The 22,546-nt window shown below is 61.1% G+C and overlaps 3 protein-coding genes across 5 annotated transcripts in view; 2 read left to right on the plus strand and 1 right to left on the minus strand.

Annotated features, from left to right (window-relative positions):
- Positions 1 to 14,157, plus strand: part of MLLT6 (MLLT6, PHD finger containing) — a 45,416-nt gene extending 31,259 nt beyond the window's left edge. For both annotated transcript variants that reach the window (XM_068996648.1, XM_068996649.1), the window contains exons 12-20: positions 1,024 to 1,141; positions 7,849 to 7,915; positions 8,744 to 8,886; positions 9,099 to 9,287; positions 9,468 to 9,556; positions 9,934 to 10,289; positions 10,416 to 10,524; positions 12,169 to 12,549; positions 14,074 to 14,157. In XM_068996648.1, coding sequence (XP_068852749.1) covers positions 1,024 to 1,141; positions 7,849 to 7,915; positions 8,744 to 8,886; positions 9,099 to 9,287; positions 9,468 to 9,556; positions 9,934 to 10,289; positions 10,416 to 10,524; positions 12,169 to 12,549; positions 14,074 to 14,118 — 1,497 coding nt within the window. In that variant the 3' untranslated portion in view covers positions 14,119 to 14,157. The remainder of the gene's footprint in view (positions 1 to 1,023; positions 1,142 to 7,848; positions 7,916 to 8,743; positions 8,887 to 9,098; positions 9,288 to 9,467; positions 9,557 to 9,933; positions 10,290 to 10,415; positions 10,525 to 12,168; positions 12,550 to 14,073) is intronic.
- A 200-nt stretch (positions 14,158 to 14,357) lies between these two features.
- Positions 14,358 to 15,897, minus strand: LOC138099444 (uncharacterized). Of its 2 annotated transcripts, XM_068996678.1 has the most exons (3): positions 14,924 to 15,897; positions 14,543 to 14,700; positions 14,358 to 14,434 (listed from the first exon to the last, which is right to left on the minus strand). In XM_068996678.1, the coding sequence occupies exons 1-3, from the start codon at positions 15,895 to 15,897 to the stop codon at positions 14,358 to 14,360; spliced, it is 1,209 nt and encodes a 402-aa protein (XP_068852779.1). The 2 variants fall into 2 exon arrangements, with proteins under 2 accessions (XP_068852779.1, XP_068852778.1); XM_068996677.1 differs by having other exon boundaries at positions 14,358 to 14,700.
- A 4,412-nt stretch (positions 15,898 to 20,309) lies between these two features.
- Positions 20,310 to 21,503, plus strand: CISD3 (CDGSH iron sulfur domain 3). The gene is made up of 2 exons (XM_068996700.1): positions 20,310 to 20,776; positions 21,218 to 21,503. Exons 1-2 carry the CDS (start codon positions 20,330 to 20,332, stop codon positions 21,395 to 21,397), a joined length of 627 nt encoding a protein of 208 aa, XP_068852801.1. The 5' UTR covers positions 20,310 to 20,329; the 3' UTR covers positions 21,398 to 21,503.
- Positions 21,504 to 22,546: the final 1,043 nt, after the last annotated feature.

Below are 22,546 nucleotides of genomic sequence, written 5' to 3' on the forward strand. Positions count from 1 at the left end.
CGGGATAGCGGGGCGGGGATGGGCGCGGAGGAGCGGCGGGTTTGGGGGTGTTCTTTGGGCGTGGTTGGGATGGGAGGGATGGGAGACTCAAAGGGTGTTTTCCGCTGGTTGGGAGCTTCCCGATGCTCCGGGAAGGTACCGGAGATGGCTCTCAGTGTGTGCTGGATCCTGCCTGGATCCTGCCGGGATTCCTGCTGGATTCTGTGCTGGATCCTGCCTGGATTCTGTGCTGGATCCTGTCTCAATCCTGGCTGGATCTGGTGCTGGTTTCTGCGTTGGATCCGGTGCTGGATTTTGTGCTGGATCCTGCCTGGATTCTGGGCTGGATCCTGTCTCAATCCTGGCTGGATCCTGGTTGGTTCTGGTGCTGGATCCTGTCTGGAATCTGTCTGGATCCTGGCTGGATTCTCTGCTGGATCTTGGCTGGATTCTGTGCTGGATCCTGCCTCCATCTTGGTTGGATCCTGTCTGGAATCTGTCTGGATCCTGTGCTGAATCCTGTCCTGGATTCTGCACCAGATCCTGTGCTGGACCCTGGCTGAATCCTGCCTTGATCTGCTGCTGGATCCTGGCCAAATCCTGGCTGGATCCTGGCTGGATGCTGTCTTCATCCCATGCTGCATCCTGTGCTGGATCTTCTCTGGATCTGCTGCTGGATCCTGCCTGGATCCCGCCTGGCCCCTGCCTGGATCCCTCCGGCAGTGCCATCCCTGCCATCCCCTAACCCAGCTCCCGGCGTGTCCCCGCTGTGTCCCCTGCCCGTGCCGGGACACGGAGCCGATCCCCGCCGGGAGCTCTCCAGGAGCTGTCCCACCGGGAAGAACGATTGGATCCACACCATTCCCACGGCTCCTTCCTCCTCCCGGCTCCCAGACAGCTCTGGGAGCATTCCAAGCCTCTCGCCAGACTTCCAGGAGATATTTTTACCCCTCTCTCCGGCTGGAGCTGGGAAAAGCTGGAACAACGAGGTTATTCCCTGAGGAGCCGCTTCCCTGAGCCGCCTGTCCCTGTTTTCCCGTGCAGGTGTTTTCCCTGGCGGGTTCCACCTTCAGCCTCCCTTCCTCGCACATTTTCGGGAGCCCCCTGACATCCGGGCTGTCCCTGAACCCCCTCCTGAGCCAGCCGGAGAGCAGCCGGGCAGGTACGTGAATTCCCAGGTATGTCAGAGTCGGGATTCCCGAGGGCTCTCCCGGGAAGAGAGGAGGCCACCGCTGCATTCCCGGCTTTTCCAGCTGCCCTCCCTCTGGGTGACAGCCAGGGGTGGCACGGAGGGGACAGGGGCGGCGTGTGCCCGCAGCACGTCTGCCATGGCCCTGGAGAATGGGTGTCCCTGGAAAATGGATATCCCTGGAAAATGGATATTCCTGGAGAATGGGTGTCCCTGGGAAATGGATATTCCTAGAGAATGGGTGTCCCTGGAAAATGATGGATGGCCCTGGAGAATGGGTGTCACTGGATAATTGGGTGTCCCTGGAGAATGGATATTCCTAGAGAATGGGTGTCCCTGGAAAATGAGTGTCCCTGGAAAATGGATATTTCTAGAGAATGGGTGTCCCTGGGAAATGATGAATGGCCCTGGAGAATGGGTGGCCCTGGAAAATTGGGTATCCCTGGATAACTGGGTGTCACTGGAGAATGGGTGTCCCTGGAAAATGGATATCCCTGGAAAATGGATATTCCCGGAGAATGGGTGTCCCTGGAAAATGATGGATGGCCCTGGAGAATGGGTGTCACTGGATAATTGGGTGTCCCTGGAGAATGGATATTCCTGGAGAATGGGTGTCCCTGGAAAATGGATATCCCTGGAAAATGGATATTCCTGGAAAATGAGTGTCCCTGGAAAATGGATATTCCTAGAGAATGGGTGTCCCTGGAAAATGGAAATTCCTAGAGAATGGGTGTCCCTGGAAAATGAGTGTCCCTGGAAAATGGATATTTCTAGAGAATGGGTGTCCCTGGAAAATGATGGATGGCCCTGGAGAATGGGTGTCACTGGATAATTGGGTGTCCCTGGAGAATGGATATTCCTAGAGAATGGGTGTCCCTGGAAAATGGATATCCCTGGAAAATGGATATTCCTGGAAAATGAGTGTCCCTGGAAAATGGATATTCCTAGAGAATGGGTGTCCCTGGAAAATGGAAATTCCTAGAGAATGGGTGTCCCTGGAAAATGAGTGTCCCTGGAAAATTGATATTCCTAGAGAATGGGTGTCCCTGGAAAATGGATATTCCTGGAGAATGGGTGTCCCTGGAAAATGGAAATTCCTAGAGAATGGGTGTCCCTGGAAAATGAGTGTCCCTGGAAAATGGATATTTCTAGAGAATGGGTGTCCCTGGGAAATGATGAATGGCCCTGGAGAATGGGTGGCCCTGGAAAATTGGGTATCCCTGGATAACTGGGTGTCACTGGAGAATGGGTGTCCCTGGAGAATGGATATCCCTGGAAAATGGATATTCCCGGAGAATGGGTGTCCCTGGAAAATGATGGATGGCCCTGGAGAATGGGTGTCACTGGATAATTGGGTGTCCCTGGAGAATGGATATTCCTAGAGAATGGGTGTCCCTGGAAAATGGATATCCCTGGAAAATGGATATTCCTGGAAAATGAGTGTCCCTGGAAAATGGATATTCCTAGAGAATGGGTGTCCCTGGGAAATGGATATTCCTGGAGAATGGGTGTCCCTGGAAAATGGAAATTCCTAGAGAATGGGTGTCCCTGGAAAATGAGTGTCCCTGGAAAATGGATATTCCTAGAGAATGAGTGTCCCTGGGAAATGATGAATGGCCCTGGAGAATGGGTGTCCCTGGATAATTGGGTATCCCTGGATAACTGGGTGTCACTGGAGAATGGGTGTCCCTGGAAAATGGATATCCCTGGAAAACTGTATGTCCCAGGAGAATGGGTGCCTTTGGAAAATGGGTGTCCCTGGATAATGATGGATGGCCCTGGAGAATGGGTGTCCCTGGAGAATGGATATCCCTGGAAAATGGATATTCCAAGAGAATGGGTGTCCCTGGAAAATGGATATTCCTAGAGAATGGGTGTCCCTGGGAAATGATGAATGGCCCTGGAGAATGGGTGGCCCTGGAAAATTGGGTGGCCCTGGATATCTGGGTGTCCCTGGGTAATGGGTGTCCCTGGAGAATGGACATCCCTGGAGAATGAATGTCCCTGGATAATTGGGTGTACCTGGATAATTGGGTGTCCCTGGATAATGGGTGTCCCTGGATAAGGGGTGCACCTGGATAACGAGTGTCCCTGGAGAATGGATATCCCTGGAGAATTGGGTGTCCCTGGATAATGGGTGTCCCTGGATAATTGGGTGTCCCTGGAGAATGGACATCCCTGGAGAATGAATGTCCCTGGATAATTGGGTGTCCCTGGATAACTGGGTGTCCCTGGATAATGGGTGTCCCTGGATAACTGCGTGTCCCTGGATGATCAGTGTGCCTGGATAACGGGTGTCTCCAGATAACTGGGTGTCCCTGGATAATTGGGTGTCCCTGGATAAGGGGTGCACCTGGATATCGGGTGTCCCTGGAGAATGGATATCCCTGGAGAATTGGGTGTCCCTGGAGAATGAATGTCCCTGCATAACTGGGTGTCCCTGGATCATCGGTGTCCCTGGATAATTGGGTGTCCCTGGATATCTGGCTGTCCCTGGATAACTGGGTGTCCCTGGAGAATGAATGTCCCTGGATAATGGGTGTCCCTGGATAATGGGTGCTCCTGGATAATGGGGTGTCACTGGATAATTGGGTGTCCCTGGATAACTGGGTGTCCCTGGATCATCGGTGTCCCTGGATAATTGGGTGTCCCTGGGCACGTGCTGGGGGAGTGCAGGAATATCAAATCCTCCTTCCCTGCAGAATTTGTTGGGATTTTTCCCACCCCAAAGCCGGGCGATCCCAGGGAAAGCTGCAGGGAGCTTTGCTGCCTCAAAATACCTTGGAAAATTTTGTTTCCTGGGATTCTTTTCCAGCCAGAGGCACCTCCCACCTCCAATTCCCATCTCCCATTTCCATTCCCAGTCCCTTCCTGCTCTTCTCCTTTAAAGATGTGAATTTTCATATCCTGTGAATGCCCCAAAATCCCATTTTTCCACTCCCAAACACAGCCCTGGATTCCTTTCAACCGCTCAGTTTTTCCCACCGAGGCCAATTTCCATTTTCCTTGGAAAACCGCCTGGTTAATGAGCGGGAAACTTGGAGCATCTCAAGATTTTCCTACTTTTTTTTCCCCTTTAAACCAACTGGGGCTGATTTTCAATCCTAAATTTTGACACCAAAGCACCCTCCTGGTTTCCAGCTGTTATCCCAGAAATTCAGGATGCGGAATCCCAGGAAGCAAAACCCTCCCTGAGTGACAAGGGCTTGGAAACACCACCCTAATTAGGGGTGGCTCGGGAAAATCCCACACCCCTCACCCCTCATTTGCCATTCCAAGGGCGCATTCCTGCATGGAATCACTTTTCCCTCTCCAAATCCTGCTCCCCTGTGCTGTCACCCATCAGGAATAACCCCGGGATCCAGGATCTCCTCCTCAGGAATGAACCATGGAGGCAAAATCCATCATCCAAAGTGCTCAAAAAACCCCCCCCCCGTCCCAATCCTTAATTTCCTTTTCCAAGATCACCCTTTTAGTTTGACCGGGATTTTAGGAGCTTTGTGATGGGGATTTTTCCCAGCTCCCAGCAGATTTGGAGACAGCTCCTGGTTTTTGTCACGTTTGGGGTTTGTCCCTCACTGGGGAGGCTGCTCAGCCGAATTCCCTTGGGATTTTTTCCAGAGGGATTCATTAACCTGCATCAAACCTCCCAGATGGGGTCATTTTCCCTGAAAAACGTGGAGATCCCTTGAATCCCAAACCATTCACGGGACGGCTGGGAAGCTCCAAGCAATCCCACCTTGTCTTTAATCCAGATTCCCTTTCCCAGGAGTGGCGGCTCCCATGGAGACAGCGCTCTCCCTGCAGAATATTCCAGCTTTTCCCATATTTTATGTGCTGGAGGAGGTGGCTCCAGCTGGGGGAACAGGGAATTATTCCTTCAGCTTCATCCCTTTGGCAGTGCAGGAGTTCTGATCCTTATCCGAGCTCCTGTCTCATCCTTCCTCCCACGGCTTGTCCGGGATCCTCATGATGACAGAACAGATGGATTTATGGATTTATGGATTTATGGATTTATGGATTTCTCATTCCCGGTTGTCTCCAAGCCTCGGGAAAGGCTGTCCCTGGGTGATAACTCCATCATCTCCTGCTCTGGAGGTGTTGGATGATGGGATGTGGGGCCTGGGGCTGCCTCGGACACCGGGATCGTGTCCTTGGGCAGCTCCTGCAGCAAAAGGTGGGATGGGAATGGGCAGGAAGCCAAAGATTCCTGGAATTTTTATCTGGTTGGAAGCTGGAATGGTTTTGGGGTCTGGGGATGTTTCTGTGGGATCACAGAATGGTTTGGGTTAGAAAGGGACCTTCAAGGTGATGCAGGGGCAGGGACACCTCCCACTATCCCAGGGTGCTCCAACCCAACCTTGGACACTTCCAGGGATCCAGGGGCAGCCTCAACTTCTCTGGGAATTCCATCCCAGCCCCTCCCCACCCTCCCAGGGAGGAATTCCTTTCCCATATCCCATCCAACCCTGCCCTATCCCATTTTAAACCCATTCCCTGTGTCCTGTCCCTCCATCCCTTGTCCCAAATCCCTTTCCAGCTCTCCTGGAGCCCGTTGAGGCCCTGGAAGCTGCTCCAAGGTTTCATACTGGGTCACATCCAGGAAGATGGATTCTCCCTCCCGGGAAGAATGGCCCAGCCACAATTCCTGTCCAGCAGGACATTCCCAAGGGGATGCTGGAGCAAGGATCCCCCAGGACCTGTCTGGAGGAGCCGCCGAGCCCCAGCTGTGTTTGCTCGTTCCCAGCAGCAGCAGGAAATCCCTCGCTCCGGGCATCCCGCTGGGAATCACAGCATTCCCTGCAGGAGATTTCCAGGATTCCTGCACGTGGGAATGTGCGGGGAAGGAGAGGAGGAGCAGGGAGGCAGCTGGGGTTGGACTCACAACATCTGTCAGGGCCCAGGGCGAGGGGAGCAAATGGCAGATAAAGATCGGATTTATCCTGGATTACCCTTGGAATGGGAGATATCCTGCACATGTGCACCATCCCAGACTTCCTGGGGCACAGGGATGGCTCTGGAGGAACATTCTGGATGCCAAAGCGCTGCTGCCCCTGTGCTGGGCACTGCTGAGGGCTCACCCCAAATCCTGGGGTCGGTTTTGGGATCTTCCCAAGAAGGGAATGGAGGGGGCAGAGCGTGTCCAGGGATGGGGCCGGAGCACCAGGAGCGGCTGAGGGAGCTGGGAATGTTTATCCCGGAGAAAAGGAGGCTCCGGGGGGACCTTGTGGCTCTGCACAACTCCCTGACAGGAGGGGACAGCGGGGCGGGGGGGTCGGGATTTCTCCCAGGGAACAGGGACAGGAGGAGAGGGAACGGCCTCAGGCTGGGCCAGAGGAGGTTTGGGTTGGATATTGGGAAAATTCCTTCATGGAAAAGGTGGTCAGGCCCTGGCAGGGGCTGCCCGGGGAGGTTTGGAGTCCCCATGCCTGGGAGCGTTCGGAAAACGCGTGGATGTGGCACTTGGGGACACGGCTGAGCGGTGACACGGCAGTGCCGGGTTAATGATTGCGCTCGCTGACCTTGGAGGGCTTTTCCAACCCGAGCCATTCCATGATTCCCTTTAAGCTCTTTAGGAAGGAGCTCAGCACCTGGAAACCTCCAAGAACCGCGGCTGCGATTGGGAAAAGGATCCTGAATCCTGGGCGACCTTAAAGGTTCTGTCACTCCACGGAGAGTGACAGCCGGATCCCCCGGGATTACCGGAACCCGCCCGGGGCCGGGGAGGGCGCGGTGGCCGCGGGCAGGGCCTGGCACGGGATTTGTGCGTCCCGGGAGAACCGGCTGAAGGCTTTGCAGAGCAAAGCTCCTCCTCGCCCGGCGCGGGGCCAGAGCGGGCCCGGGTGACCTTGCCGGGGTGACCGCCCCGTGCCGAGGTGCCAGGCGGTGCCAGCGGCTCCTCCCCGGGGGAGGTGCCTGCGGGCCCGCCTTGCGCAGCGCGGGGCTGGCGCTGCTCAGTGCGGGGCTGCCCGGGGCCTCTCGGTGCTGCCCGGGCCCGTTCGGTGCTGCCCGGTCCCGTTCGGTGCTGCCCGGGGCCTCTCGGTGCTGCCCGGTCCCGTTCGGTGCTGCCCGGGGCCTCTCGGTGCCGCTCGGCGCTACTCGGTGAGGTTCGGTACTGGTGCGGTTCGGTGCGGCCCGGTGCTACCCGGTGCTGCTCGGTTCTGGTGCCGCTCGGTGCCGGTAGCGCCCGGTACCGCTCGGTGCCTCTCGGTGCTCCCCGCTGCCGCTCGGTTCTGGTGCCGCTCGGTTCTGGTGCCTCCCGGTACCGCTCGGTGCCTCTCGGTGCTCCCCGATGCCGCTCGGTGCCGGTACCGCCCGGTACCACTCGGTGCCTCTCGGTGCTCCCCGATGCCGCTCGGTTCTGGTGCCTCCCGGTACCGCTCGGTGCCTCTCGGTGCTCCCCGATGCCCCTCGATTCTGGTGCCGCTCGGTGCCGGTACCGCCCGGTACCGCTCGGTGCCTCTCGGTGCTCCCCGCTGCCGCTCGGTTCTGGTGCCGCTCGGTGCCGGTGCCACTCGGTGCTCCCTGGTACCGCTCGGTGCTGATGCCACTCGGTACCGCTCGGTACCGCCCGATTGCCCCCACCCAGCGGGCACGCACCGGGCACGCACCGGGCACGCACCGGGCACGGCCGCGCCGGGCGCCGCTGACCCCGGGCCCTCTGTCCCTGTCCCCGCCAGAGCCGGACCTGGAGGATTGCGGCTTCGGCTGCCGAGGGACGTCCCCGCAGGAGAGCCTGTCCTCCATGTGAGTGTCCCCGGGAGCGCGGGGACACCGCGGGGACTGGGGCACGGCCTGGGAGGGACGGGAGCAGCTTCTGCCCTGCTCCGTGGGGCTGGGATGGGATGGGATGGGATGGGATGGGATGGGATGGGATGGGATGGGATGGGATGGGATGGGATGGGATGGGATGGGATGGGATGGGATGGGATGGGATGGGATGGGATGGGATGGGAGGACCCAGGTTTGGTTTCCCAGCCCGAGCCAGGACTAAACACAAACGCGGGGCAGAGGAGGCTGAGGCTGCGGGGCTGCAGCTGCTGCGGCCCAGGAGCTGTGGGAACAGGGAATGGGGCAGGGAACGGAGCCGGGTATGGGGTAGGGAATGGGGTGGGGAATGGGGCGGGGAATAGGGCAGGAATGGAGCCGGGAATGGAGCAGGGAATGGAGCCGGGAATGGGGCAGGAAATGGGGCCGGGAATGGAGCCGGGAATGGAGCGGGAATGGAGCAGGGAATGGGGCAGGAAGGGAGCAGGAATGGAGCAGGGAACGGAGCAGGGAACGGAGCAGGGAACGGAGCAGGAATGGGGCAGGAATGGAGCCGGGAAGGGAGCAGGAATGGGGCAGGGAACGGAGCCGGGAACGAAGCTGGGAACGGGGCAGGAACGGAGCAGGAATGGGGCAGGGAACGGAGCAGGAATGGGGCAGGAACGGGGCAGGGAATGGGGCAGGAATGGGGCAGGGAACAGAGCAGGAACGGAGCAGGAAACGGGGCAGGGAATGGGGCAGGAAACAGGGCAGGAACAGGGCAGGGAACGGAGCAGGGACTCCCCTGACCCCCCCTCGCCCCCCCAGGTCCCCCATCAGCAGCCTGCCGACCCTCTTCGACCAGACCGTGTCGTGCAGCAGCAGCGCGCAGCTGGACAATGTCCCCCAGGCCACCCCCAACATCGAGCAGCTCCTGGAGAAGCAGGGGAACGGCGAGGCCGGCGTGAACAGTGAGTGCCGGGGGGCGGCGGGGGCATCCCGGGGCTCTCGGGCTGGGACCCAGCTGGGATTGTGCCCGCGGGGGACAAAGCCCCGGTGTGTGCCGCTGTGGGGCCGGTCCCTCCCGCGCTGATTGTGGATCCTGTGACGCCCCTTTCCTCTTCCCTCCCTTTTCCCCCCCCCCCCCCCCATTTTTTCCCCGTCCTCCTTCGCTCGCCCGCAGTTGTGGAGATGCTGAAGGCGCTGCACTCGCTGCAGAAGGAGAACCAGCGGCTGCAGGAGCAGATCATGACGCTGACGGCCAAGAAGGAGCGGCTGCAGCTGCTCAATGTCCAGCTGTCCGTGCCCTTCCCAGTGGTGACCAGCAGCAATGGCCCGAGCAGCCAGGCCCAGTACATCCTGCCCGCCAACGGTGAGGGCACCCGGGGCTGCGGGCACCGGGGGACTGAGGGCACCCGGGGACGTGTCCCTGTGCCCTGGGGGTGGCAGAGGGGTCACAGCAGGGGGGATCTGTCCCACTGAGCCCGGCGGTCACCGTGGCCACCTCGGGCTCCAGCCCTGACCCTGCACCCTCGCTCCTGTCCCCCCCCAGTCTGCACCAGCGACTCCCTGAGCATCAGCAAGAGCCCCCCGTGCAAGAACAGCTTCGGCATCGAGAACTCGCTCTCCACGTCCTCCGAGGTACAGCGGCCTCTGCAGCCACCAGCGGCCGGGCAGGGCCTCGGGCAGGGGCCAGCGTAGCCCCAGGACTCAGTAGCCAGCTCGTAAAGCCTGGTAGCCCAGGCTCAGAGATCAGGTTCTCCCTGCAGTGCCCGAGGGCTGGGGTAGAGTAGCTGAGAGCGGGAGCGCGAGGCGAGAGCGCTTCCGGGTGATCCCGGAGATCCAGCAGAGCTGGACCTGAGTTCTGCGACCCCTCTGAGTTCTGCGACCCCTCTGACTCGGGTCACTCGAGCCACCTGCACCCAGAGCCCCCCCCCTTCCCACCCCCAGCTCCCGGAGCCGAGCTGCCCTCGGGCAGCCGCCCCAGTCCGATGCTCTTGTGTCCGTTTCTCCCCCAGGACCCTCACTCAGGGTGTCCCAGCAGGAGCAGCTCCTCCCTGTCCTTCCACAGCACCCCCCCGCCCCTGCCCATGCTGCAGCCCAGTCCCGCCTCGCTGCCCCTGCCCGGGGCGCAGCAGGTGAACGGCCTGGCCAGGGTGGCAGGCGGGGGGCTGGCCGGAGGCTCCGGGGCCGGCCACAGCCTCTCCGCGGTGCCCATGGTGGACGGCCTGCTGGGCAGCCTGGCCGGAGCCCAGCAGATGCCCCTCAACGGGATCCTGGGGAGCCTGAACGGAGCCCAGCCCGCCCATCCTCCGAGCGCGCTGACGCAGGCGAGCGGGCCCCCGGCCCTGCAGCTCTCCACCAGCCTGAGCAGGTGAGGATGGGCGGCCCTGCCCTCTCCAGCCGCAGTTTAGCTCCGGGAGGGAGGGAGGGACCGGCCCTGAGCGTGCGGGACGCATTCCGGCCGCGCTGACCGTCCCTGCGCCGCTCGCTCCCGCAGCATTCCCAGCCTGAGTCCCCTGACGGAGCAGCAGCGGCACGTCCTGCACCAGCACGAGCAGCAGCTGCAGCAGCTCCAGCAGCTCCTGACTTCCCAGCCGCTTAATCCGGTAAGGGATGGGCTGGTTTTTGGGAAAAACTCGGAGCGGAGAGGAAAATTTAAGGTTCCCTCCTTCCCCCGAATTCCCCCCCGCGCCTTTCCCGGCTGAACCCAGCCTGGGCCGGGGGAAAGAAATTCAGAGCCGGTTTGGAAATTCGGGATGCCACGAGGAGCAAAGCTTCAGGCAGAGGGGGGGTGCGGCACCTCCCGGGGAGAGGAGTGGGGATTTGAGCTCTTTTCCTACCAAGGGAAAAAACCAAGAAGTTTAACCTGCGTTTCCCACACCCTGAGGGGGTGAGGAGGTGGGAGCTCCGTGAAACCGGGAGAGCCGTTGCCTCCCGCAGCCATCCCGGGATGCAAATCCTGCCTGATCCCGGGCTGGCCCCGGGCTCCCAGGTGTGCCGGGCCCGCGGGAGAGGCAGAACCTCCGTGTTGGGGCTTAGAAAGAGATAAAAACACCGAGTTGTTTCAATCCCGGGGCGGCTGAGCCGTGTCTGGGCACATCCACGTGGAGAGCTGGAGGTGCCGGGGGGTGGCTCTGCAGGTGGCTGAGGATTTTGGGGTCAGGGAAAGGCCCAGGCAGCTGGTGCGGGGTTCTTGGCTCCCTTCCTGCACCCGCTGTCCCAGGAGTGGAGGTGGAGAGGTGGCAAACAGCTCCCTGAGGTGACAAAGCACAGCCCTTGGCCCTGCGGGGACATCGGCGTTGTCCCTGCCCTGCCTGGGGTGACACGGGAGTGCCACCAGCGCCCGTCACCGGGGCTGGGCCGTGCCCGGTAAATCTGCCCCGAGCCCGGCCGGCTGCTCTGGATGCATTTCTGGGTCAGGCTATTTTTATACCCCGGGAAAAGCGAATTTCCGAGGGCTGCCGTGCGCGGCAGCTGATGTCACCGTGTCATCGGCTGCGTCCCCGCGGGGACAGGACAATGGCAGCTCTCGGTCGATGGTTGCCATGGCGATTCCTGCGCTTTTCCCGGATTTCAGGGCGTCCCTCGGGATGCAGGTGAGCCCCGAGCCTGCTCCCCGCCGGGTCCTGCTCACCTGCACCCGCCCTGAGGGCAGCAGGACGGGCTGGGGGAGGAATTCAGAGCCGGTTTGGGAATTCAGGACGGTGAATTCCGCAGGTTTGAAATCGCTGCGTTGATGGATTGGGATTGCCGGGGGGGATTTGTGTGGCTGCAGGTGTCGGGGGGAGGGTCGCTAATCCCCCGTCAGGAAACAGCGGAGTTGGAGAGGTCACGGGCTGTTAATGAACACCGGCTCGTGTGTTCATTAACTGTTGCTGCTCCTCTCTGTCCCTGCAGAAACGGGGTCGAGGGGACTTTGTCCCTGTCCCCAGGAGCGTCGCCTGGGGTAGGGCGTGCCATGGAATCACTGAGGTTGGAAAAGACCCCCAAAATCATCCGGTCCGATCTTTGATCACATCCAATCTTGGATCAAAACCGACTCAAAGTGACACCTTCAGTCACTTCTTGAACACTCCCAAGGCCGGCGGCTCCACCCCGTCCCAGTCGAATCCCCTCTTCCAGCCGTGACATTTTCCCCAATACTCACCGTGAACCTCCCGTGGCACAACCCGACCCCACGCGAGGTGTCCCCCTCCTCCCGAGCGCGTTTTCCCTGCCCTGACCCCTTCTCCCCGACCCTTCCCCGGCAGGAGCAGCAGGCGCTGGTGTTCCAGATGATCCAGCAGATCCAGCAGAAGCGGGAGCTGCAGCGGCTGCAGATGTCGGGCTCGTCCCAGCTGTCCATGAGCGGCCTCCTGGCCGCCACCTCGGCCCCGCTGCACTCCAGCCCCAGCGCCCTGATGACCTCGGCGCCTCCGGCCGCCCCCGGCAGCAGCTCCCTGCTGGCCTCGCTGTCCCCGCAGCAGCTGATGGCCCCCCAGGCCACCCAGCTGGTGGCCCCCCAGGCCACCCCCCCGCTCAGCGCCGCCGGGAGCCTGCTGGGCTCGGGCCCGGCCATGGCGCCCGTGCTCGCGGCACAGCCCAACCCCTTCCTCAGCCTGCAGGCGGACGGCAGCACCCCCAAAGGAACGGTGAGTGCGCTGCTGGCAGCGCCCTGAGCCGGGGACAGCCTGGGGACAGCCTGGGGACACTCCTGGGGACACTCCTGGGCACAGCCTGGGGACAGCCCTGATTTGGGGGATCACACAGGGAGTAGAGCCGGGATGCTCCGTGGCTTTGTTACAGCCCTGGGGACAGCCTGGGGACAGCCCTGGGACACTCCTGGGGACAGCCTGGGGACACTCCTGGGAACAGCCCTGGGAACAGCCCTGGGGACAGCCCTGGGCCGCCCTGATTTGGGGGATCACACAGGGAATGGAGCCGGGATGCTCCGTGGCTTTGCCGGTGTCACATCCCGGTCCCGCCTCTGAGGAGGGCCCTGGCAGGGTCGTGGCTGGGCCGAGGTGTCCCCACTCTGTTTTCCCTAAAACTGGGATGGGATGAGGTGTCCCGGGCGGTGATTGGAGCCCTGGGATGGTCTCCAAGGTGACTCCGTGTGGCAGCCGGGGTTTGGGAGGGATCCTGCAGCACCCAGCAGAGGGGGAGAGGTTTCAGCTGGCTGTGAACAGCACCAGTGCCCGGGGCTGACAATTCCACCTTCTCCAACCCTCCCCTGGCCTGTCCCTGTCCCCAGAAGGTCCAGCCCCGGCTTGAGATATTTAGGAGCCAAAGGCTGGGGATGAGGGGCCGGTCAGGCCTGAGCTGGGCAGGGGGAACCCCGGGGCTCCTGATTTTGGAGGGGTCTGGGAGGTGCAGCACAACAGAGCCCTGGGCTCTCCCCCTGCGGTTCGGATCCCTGTCTCCCCCAATCCCTGCCTCCCCCAATCCCTGTCTCCCCCAAACCCTGTCTCCCCCAATCCCTGCCTCCCCCAATTCCTGTCTCCAAACCCTGTCTCCCCCAATCCCTGTCCCCAATCCCTGTCTCCCCCAATTCCTGTCCCCAAACCCTGTCTCCCCCAATCCCTGTCTCCCCCAAACCTTGTCTCCCCCAATCCCTGTCTCCCCCAATCCCTGTCCCCAAACCCTGTCTCCCCCAAACCCTGTCTCCCCCAATCCCTGTCTCCCCCAATTCCTGTGTCCCCCAAACCCTGTCTCCCCCAATCCCTGTCCCCAATCCCTGCCTCCCCCAATCCCTGTCCCCAATCCCTGTCTCCCCCAATCCCTGTCCCCAAACCCTGCCTCCCCCAAACCCTGTCTCCCCCAATCCCTGTCTCCCCCAAACCCTGTCCCCAATCCCTGTCTCCCCCAAACCCTGTCTCCCCCAATCCCTGTCTCCCCCAATTCCTGTCTCCCCCAATTCCTGTCTCCCCCAGTCCCTGTCTCCCCCAATCCCTGTCTCCCCCAATTCCTGTCTCCCCCAATTCCTGTGTCCCCCAATCCCTGTCTCCCCCAAACCCTGTCCCCAATTCCTGTCTCCCCCAAACCCTGTCTCCCCCAATTCCTGTCTCCCCCCATCCCTGTCCCCCATCCCTGTCCCCAATCCCTGTCCCCAATCCCTGTCCCCAATCCCTGTCCCCTCTGACCCGTCTCCTCCGTGTCCCTGTTTGTTTCCACAGCCCCTGAGTGACAAGGGGGCTCCCCTGGCACAGGACAAGGGCTAAGCCCCCCCTGGCCCCCCGAGCCCGCAGCCAACTCCCGTTCCCGGGGATCGCGGCTTCCCCGCAGCCGATCCCGGCACCGGCGGAGCCCAGAGCACGGAGCTCCCGAGGAGCATCCCAGGAGGAGCTTCGGGAGGCGCAGCGGCCGTGACCGAGCTCTGGTGCCACCAGAAGGGGAGGTGGAGGGGTCACCTGTCCCCTGCTCCACGTGCCGGAGGGAATTCCAGCGGGTCCTGCCGGCCTCATCCCTGCCGGAAGCGTGGGGAGCACCCGAGGCACCAGAGAGTCCCCAAAACCCTGGGGAAGGACGTGGTGGCACCTGGCAGTGCCCCAGGGTGTGACCCTGGAGAAGGGACGTGGTGGCACCTGGCAATGTCCTGGGAGGCAGCGCTGGATGTGGCACTGCTGGAGAAGGACGTGGTGGCACCTGGCAGTGCCCCAGGATGTGGCCCTGGATGTGGCACTGCTGGAGAAGGACGTGGTGGCACCTGACAGTGCCCCTGGATGTGACCCTGGAGGAGGGACGTGGTGGCATCTGGGAGGCAGCGCTGGATGTGGCACTGCTGGGCAAGGACGTGGTGGCACCTCGCAGTGTCCTGGGAGGCAGCACCGGATGTGGCACTGCTGGAGAAGGACATGGTGGCACCTGGCAGTGCCCCAGGGTGTGACCTCGGAGAATGGACGTGGTGGCACCTGGCAGTGTCCTGGGAGGCAGGATGTGGCCCTGGATGTGACACTGCTGGAGAAGGATGTGGTGGCACCTGGCAGTGCCCCAGGGTGTGACCCTGGAGAAGGGACGTGGTGGCACCTGGCAGTGTCCTGGGAGGCAGCGCTGGATGTGACACTGCTGGAGAAGGACAAGATGGCACCTGGCAGTTCCCCAGGATGTGCCCCTGGATGTGACACCGCTGGGCAAGGACGTGGTGGCACCTGGCAGTGCCCCTGGATGTGACCCTGGTGGAGGGACGTGGTGGCACCTGGGAGGCAGCGCTGGATGTGGCACTGCTGGAGAAGGATGTGGTGGCACCTGGCAGTGCCCCAGGGTGTGGCCCTGGATGTAACACCGCTGAGCAAGGACGTGGTGGCACCTGGCAGTGCCCCTGGATGTGACCCTGGAGAAGGGACATGGTGGCACCTGGGAGGCAGCGCTGGATGTGGCACTGCTGGAGAAGGATGTGGTGGCACCTGGCAGTGCCCCAGGGTGTGACACTGCTGGAGAAGGATGTGGTGGCACCTGGAAGGCAGCGCTGGATGTGGCACTGCTGGAGAAGGGACGTGGTGGCACCTGGCAGTGCCCCAGGGTGTGACCCTGGATGTGGCACCACCGGAGAAGGGACGTGGTGGCCGTGCCCCAAGTGGGGACGTCCGGAAGAATTCCAGAGCTGCGATTTCCCAGCTTTTCCCACTGGGCCTTGCCCCAGCTGGAGGCAAATCCAGCCTGGAAGGACACGAAGGATGAGGATGGATGGATGGGTGGATGGATGGAGGTGGGCAGGAGGTGGCACCACCTGGGAGGCCATTGTCACCTGTGCCAGCTGCCGGAGGGGCGGGACCGTCCTTCCCGCCTGGAAAGCACATTCCCGCTCCGTGCCGCCTCTTCCCGCCCGGAATTCCCAAAGGCCGACATTCCAACGTGGAAAAGAGGCTGTGGCCAGGATTATCCAGGGTCAGAAGGAGCTTTGGGACCTGGGAGTGGATTCCTGGACCTGAGTTCGGAGATGAAAAGGTGGGGAAGAGAATCCCAAATCCGCTTCCAGTTATTTCCCGCCCACCACAAATCATTCCCACAAAACCACGTTCTTCCACTGGTCCTGGGAAAAGGGATTTCCAAGGAATGGGACAGTGACCACGATCCCGAGCCTGGACGTCGGAACTTCCACCGTTCTCCACCTTTTGACCTTCATTCCATCTTCAGCCTGGAACATCCGCCGGGAATTGGCTTCCTCTCAGCTGGGATGGATGGAGGGATGGATGGATGGATGGATGGATGGAGGGATGGATGGATGGATGGATGGATGGATGGAGGGATGGAGGGATGGATGGATGGATGGATGGATGGATGGATGGATGGATGGATGGATGGATGGATGGATGGATGAAGGGATGGATGGATGGATGGAGGGATGGATGGAGGGATGGATGGATGGATGGATGGATGGATGGAGGGATGGATGGATGGATGGATCCATGGAGGGATGGATGGATGGATGGATGAAGGGATGGATGGATAGATGGATGGATGGAGGGATGGATGGATGGATGGATGGATGGATGGACGGATGGATGGGTGGATGGAGGGATGGATGGATGGAAGGAAGGAAGGAAGGAAGGAAGGAAGGAAGGACAGACAGTTGGTTGAGGCAGCTCCCGGAAGGGGAACACCAACACCAAACGCACCAATGCCCCTCCTTCCCTCATCCCTGGGTAAATCCGGAGCTCCTGGAATGCTCCAGCTGACAGAAACTCCTTCGGGAGAGCCCCAAATCCCGAATTTTGGGACCTTAACGCCGATTTCAGCACATCCCCACTGCCCTTCTCCGCTTTGCACTATTCCCGTTATCCGCAGTGGGGCCGTGCTGGAAAAGCGAAACCCTCCGCTGAATTTCCTGCTTTCATTTTAATTTAATTTTAGTTCATTTGGTATTTCCAAGATTCTCACCACGAGGGTTGTCAAAAAAAAAAGAGAGAGGGAAAACGATCCCTTTGTGCTCCCAGCCTGGAGCTCTGAACTGGGCAGAGCCGCTGGCTGCTCAGAAATGGGAATAGAAATGAAATATTTAATGGGATTTCTCCATCTAAAGGTTTTATTGAGGTTAGGAAGCCGTTGGGAATCCCCATCCTTTGGGATCCCCGTCCCCGAACCCTCTCCGGCACAATTCCCTTCTTGCACTTTGAAATTCCTTTGGATTTTGCTCTTTTTATTTTTATTTTTCCGACCCCGAGTTGGGTTGTTCCCCCTCCCTCGGCACCCCCAGAGGTGCCATCCTGGCACGGGGACCCCAGGTCCCCCCTCCCTCCCTCCTGTGGAACCTTGGCCTTGGCAGCGACTCTGAGAGCAAATTTAGTCCCAAACTGGGGCTAAAAATCAGGATTTTGGGGCTGCCCTCCAGCCTGTTGGCGTGTGGTGGCTGTGTCTGCCATCCCGCAGATCCTCGGGATTTGGGAAGAGCCGAATTCCCGGTTTGGGCCAGCGCGAGGATGGGCAGGGGGGGTTTATGGCCAGGAGCTGGGGTTTATTTTATTTTTCACTCTTTATTGCAAATCCCAAATCCCTGCATTGCTCCAAGTTCCCAAATCCCTGCGTTGCTCCAAGTTCCCAAATCCCTGCGTTGCTTTAAGATCCCAAATCCCTGCGTTGCTCCAAGATCCCAAATTCCCACGGTGCTGCCCGCAGCCCCCAGCCCCATTTGCAACCCCAAAGGCCCCGAGGTTGTGCCCAAATTGTCCAATTCTTCCAAAATCCAAGCCCCGGGAATCCGAAAGGCGCCGGTGCCGAGGAGAGAGGGCTGGGAATGCTGGGAATGCTGGGAATGCTCTTTGGGATCCATCCCGTGTGCAGGGAATTGATCCCCCCCAGGACACACAAATCCATGCTGGCATCGGCCCCAGTTTGGGGTTGGTGCCCAAATCCCTGGACAAGCCCAGGACACACAAGGGGTCAGTGAGAGGCACTTTGGGGTCAGCGAGAGGCACTTAGGGGGCAATCCAGAGGCACTTAAGGGGGAATCCAGAGGCTGGAGGGGCTGGAATGGGCTCCTGCGGGAATGTTTGGGAGCCCAGGCTTTGGAAGAGGTAGGAAATCTGGGAATTGGGGGTTTTTTTAGGCAAAACCAGGTTAAAACCAGGAGGAGCTGGGCTGGGCAGCATCCCCGAGGGTTGGAGGTGGCCGCAGCCGGAGCTGGACCCCTCCGGCTCTCCGGGAATTCCGGGATCAGAGCGGGATGAGGGAACGAGGGGGATCAGAGACAGAAAGCACTTACGCATCTCCCTGTGTCCAACCTTCCAAAGGTTCCCAAATCCTGGGAATTGTCACCTCCGGCTGTCCCAGAGCCAAAGGTCCCTTTGGCAGTGAGGAGGGGGAGGTCTCCAGGTGAATCCCTGTGGGAAAAAAAAACCCCAGGGATAGCAGGGAAAAGCTAAAGATGATCCGTGTTTCAGTTGCACTGGGGTACATTTCTTTACCCGTTTTGATGCTGATGTCTCATTTAGGATCGTTGCATGTGTCCTTTTATTTTATTTTATTTTATTTTATTTTATTTTATTTCATTTCATTTCATTTCATTTTATTTCATTTCATTTCGTTTCGTTTCGTTTCGTTTCGTTTCGTTTCATTTTATTTCATTTCGGGATTGGTTTTGGGGGTTTTTTGTTGTTGTTGTTGTTGTTGTTTTTTTATTATTATGAAATGAAAGAGACAAATGTGTATATTTTTGGCAATTTCAGGTAATGTAGCTAAGATCTATTTTTTTCACGCTGCTTGATTGGTCTTTATTATAATAAATAATATTAATGTTAATATGAAGAGCGAGGAGTTGTTTAATAAAGCGCAGCGGGGCAAATTGAAGTGGGAATGGGAATTCCCTGCCAGGTCCTGGAATGTGAGGCAGCATCCCAAGCCAGGGATGGTCTTGGATGTAGGAGCGAGGTCCTGGAGGTTCTCAGCGTGGGAATGAGTGGGAAAAGGAGGATTTTTCCCCCAAAAAACCCCCAGTGACAGCCCCCATTAAATCCCAAATCCTCTTGCTGCCCTTCTAGCCAGGTCCTGAATCCTCTTCTCTCCCAGGGATTTATTCCTTGGAAGCCCCGAATCCACGGGCTTGTGCTGCCTCTGCTTTGGCCCCTTTCCTACCCAAAATCGGGTCTGGAGCCGTGTCCGGCTGTTGGGAAAAGCCGCTCCCACACCAGGATTCCAGGAATTCCCACGGTGTTCCCTGGGCAGCAGCGGGGCCGAGGCTGCGGCTCGGGGGCTCCAGGGGGAAACTGAGGCACGGAGGAGGGGGGAGGAGGAAGTGCTCCCGAGGCAGGTGTGCTACCCGGGAAAGGGACTGGAAGCGGGATCGGAACTGGGATTGGGATCGGGCAGTGGGAGTGGGCACCGGGATTGGGCACTGGGACCGGGATTGGGCACTGGGACCGGGACTGGGCATTGGGACGGGGATTGGGCACTGGGACCGGAACCGGGCACTGGGATCGGGATTGGGCACTGGGACCGGGATTGGGCATTGGGACCGGGACTGGGCACTGGGACCGGAACTGGGCATTGGGACCGGGATTGGGCATTGGGACCGGGACTGGGCACTGGGACCAGGATTGGGCACTGGGACCGGAACCGGGCACTGGGATCGGGATTGGGCACTGAGACCGGGATTGGGCATTGGGACCGGGACTGGGCACTGGGACTGGGCATTGGGACCGGGACTGGGCACTGGGACCGGAACTGGGCACTGGGACCAGGATTGGGCATTGGGACCGGGACTGGACACTGGGACCAGGATTGGGCACTGGGACCGGGACTGGGCACTGGGATCGGGATTGGGCATTGGGACCAGGACTGGGCACTGGGACCGGGATTGGGCACTGGGACCGGGACTGGGCATTGGGACCGGGACTGGGCACTGGGACCGGGATTGGGCATTGGGACCGGGACTGGGCACTGGGATCGGGATTGGGCACTGGGACCGGGACTGGGCGTTGTGACCGGGATTGGGCACTGGGACCAGGACTGGGCATTGGGACCGGGACTGGGCACTGAGACTGGGATTGGGCATTGGGACCGGGACTGGGCATTGGGACCGGGACTGGGCGTTGTGACTGGGATTGGGCACTGGGACCGGGACTGGGCATTGGGACCGGGATTGGGCATTGGGACCGGGACTGGGCATTGGGACCGGGATTGGGCATTGGGACCGGGACTGGGCACTGGGACCGGGATTGGGCATTGGGACCGGGATTGGGCATTGGGAGCACGTAACAGGATCGGGCACCGGGAGCAACACCGGGACTGAGCGCTGGGATCGGGCACCGAGAATGGGCACAGGGACGGCGTAACAGGATCCGGGAGTGACACCAGAATCGGGCACTGAGATGGGACTGGGCACCGGGACCGTGCGGTGGGATGGGGCATCGTGACCGGGAGCGGGATCGAGAACCGGCACCGACACCGGGGCCCCGAACTGAGATCGAGCAGCGGGACCGGGACCAGCACCGGCAGCGGATGACGGGGGCGGCAGCGGGACCGAGCACCGGGACCACGAGCCAGGAGCGGCAGCGGGACCGAGCACCGGCCCCGGCCCCAGCCTCGACCGGCCCGGTGCGCGGGGGAACCTCCCCGCACGGAGCATCCGCGCTCCCGCCGAGCCCGCCAGCCCCGGCTCTTCCGGCGCCGGGAGGAGGAGCCGCCGGTGCCGGGAAGGTCACCGGGAGCGGCACCGGGAGCGGCACCGGGCCCATGCTGCGGCTAAAACCGGCCGCGCTCGTGGCACTGATGAGGGCGGCGGGGGGCGGCCGCCGGTGCCGGGACCCCTCGGGGGGGGCGCGGGTCCGGTCGCTCTGCTCCGCCGCCCCGCCGCAGCCGGTGATCGCCGCCAAGGAGCCGTTCCCGGTGGAGCTGAAGGCGGGGAAGACCTACGGCTGGTGCTCCTGCGGGCACAGCAAGCGCCAGGTCGGGCCGGGGGGCTCCAGGAGGTCCCGGGGGTTCCTGGGTTGGGGACTCCGCGGTGGCTCCCGGGGGGGTCCAGGGGCCTCCGGGGCTGGGAACCTCCGGAGTGGCCGGGGGGCTTCGGGACCCGGGGGGGAGGGGGGGTCTGGAGGGGCTCCGGGGGCACCGAGGGGGTCTGGAGGCTCCCGGGGACCCGCCACCCCCCTAAATTGGGATTGCGCGGATGCCGGTGGGGTCAGGCCAGGACCATCCCCACGTGGATCCCCCCAGTCCCGGAGCGAGAGTTTTTGAGGCATTTTTGAGGTTTTCGCCCTCCCGGGCGCTCCAGTTCCCGAGGGATGCGCTGCCCGGGAATGGGATGGGGCGGAGGGATCGCGGTGGCCCCGGGGGATCAGCCGGGCACCCCTCAAACCCTCCCGTGACCCCATCCCGGTTTGTTTCCAGCCCTTCTGTGACGGTGCCCACAAGAAGGAGGCCCCGGGGCTGTCCCCGCTGCGCTTCACCCCCACCGAGGACGGCCCCGCGTGGCTCTGCGGCTGCAAACAAACCCGGACCCCCCCGTACTGCGACGGCTCCCACAAAGGGGACGCGGTGCAGGCGGCCCCGCTGCCCCCCCGGGCCTGACCGGAGCCCGCGGGAGATCGGAAGCACCGGGATTCCCATCCCGACCTCGGGATGGCCGCAGTGGGGAGAGGAGAGGCTCCCACCCCAATTAAATCCTAATTACGGAGCGCTGGGAGCCGCCGCCGAAGCAGCAAAGCGGCCCCCCCGCTGTGGGGCGGGGATTTGGGTTCTGCCCCCAAATCATCCTCTGGACAGTGGGATTGGCGGGAGGGGGCTGGGGCTGCTGGGGGTGTGAGTGCCCCTGGGATGGGGGCACCTGTGGGGTTTGGGATGGGGGAAATTGTAGGGTTTGGGATGGAGGCACTTGTGGGGTTTGGGATGGGGGCACTTGTGGGGTTTGGGATGGGGGAAATTGTAGGGTTTGGGATGGAGGCACTTGTGGGGTCTGGGATGGGGGCACTTGTGGGGTCTGGGATGGGGGCACTTGTGGGGTTTGGGATGGGGGAAATTGTAGGGTTTGGGATGGGGGCACTTTTGGGGTTTGGGATGGAGGGGCCGGTGGGATGCAGGACAAAGGGACTTGTGGGATGTGGGATAGAGGAACCCATGAGATTTGGGAGGGAGTGACCCATGCATGGGATAGAGGGACCTGTAGGATTTAGGATGGAGAGGTGGATCTGTGGGATTTGGGCTGGAGGGATCTGTGGGATTTGGGCTGGAGAGTTCTGTGGGATTCAGGCAGGAGAGGCCAATGGGATTTGGGCAGGAGGGGTCTGTGCCATTTGGGATGGAGGCTCTGTGGGGTTCGGGCAGGAGGCTCTGGCCAGCGGCCCCTGCCCGGCCGGAGCATCAGGGCTGGTCCGCAGCGTTTATTCCATTGCCAAAGCCGGACCCGAGTTGTACAAAGGGTTAACCAAGGACGGGACCCCGGGGTCGTGTCCGGGACATTAAACAGGAGGCGAGCACGGAGCAGTTTGGGGTTGTACCGGAGTGGGAAACCCCAAACCAAAGCAGCCGCGAGCCCAAACCCAAAGCACACCCCACCCAGGGGCCGGGCAGAGCCCCCAGGGGCCGGGCAGTGTCCCCAGGGGCCGGGCAGTGTCCCCAGGGGCCGGGCAGAGCCCCCAGGGGCCGGGCAGTGACCCCCGGGGCCGGGCAGTGTCCCCAGGGGCCGGGCAGTGTCCCCAGGGGCCGGGAAGAGCCCCCCGG

Source organism: Aphelocoma coerulescens, chromosome 27, assembly GCF_041296385.1.
Source record: "Aphelocoma coerulescens isolate FSJ_1873_10779 chromosome 27, UR_Acoe_1.0, whole genome shotgun sequence".
Lineage (NCBI taxonomy): Eukaryota > Metazoa > Chordata > Aves > Passeriformes > Corvidae > Aphelocoma > Aphelocoma coerulescens.

Excerpts from the sequence above, each read along its gene's own strand:
- LOC138099444 (XM_068996677.1), bottom strand. The coding sequence starts at position 15,897 with ATGATTTGTGGTGGGCGGGAAATAACTGGAAGCGGATTTGGGATTCTC. Across the intron at positions 14,701-14,923 it reads GCCTCCCAGGACACTGCCAG|GTGCCACCACGTCCTTGCCC; the intron begins GTGCCACCACGT and ends GGACACTGCGAG.
- CISD3 (XM_068996700.1), top strand. The coding sequence starts at position 20,330 with ATGACGGGGGCGGCAGCGGGACCGAGCACCGGGACCACGAGCCAGGAG. Across the intron at positions 20,777-21,217 it reads GCGGGCACAGCAAGCGCCAG|CCCTTCTGTGACGGTGCCCA; the intron begins GTCGGGCCGGGG and ends GTTTGTTTCCAG.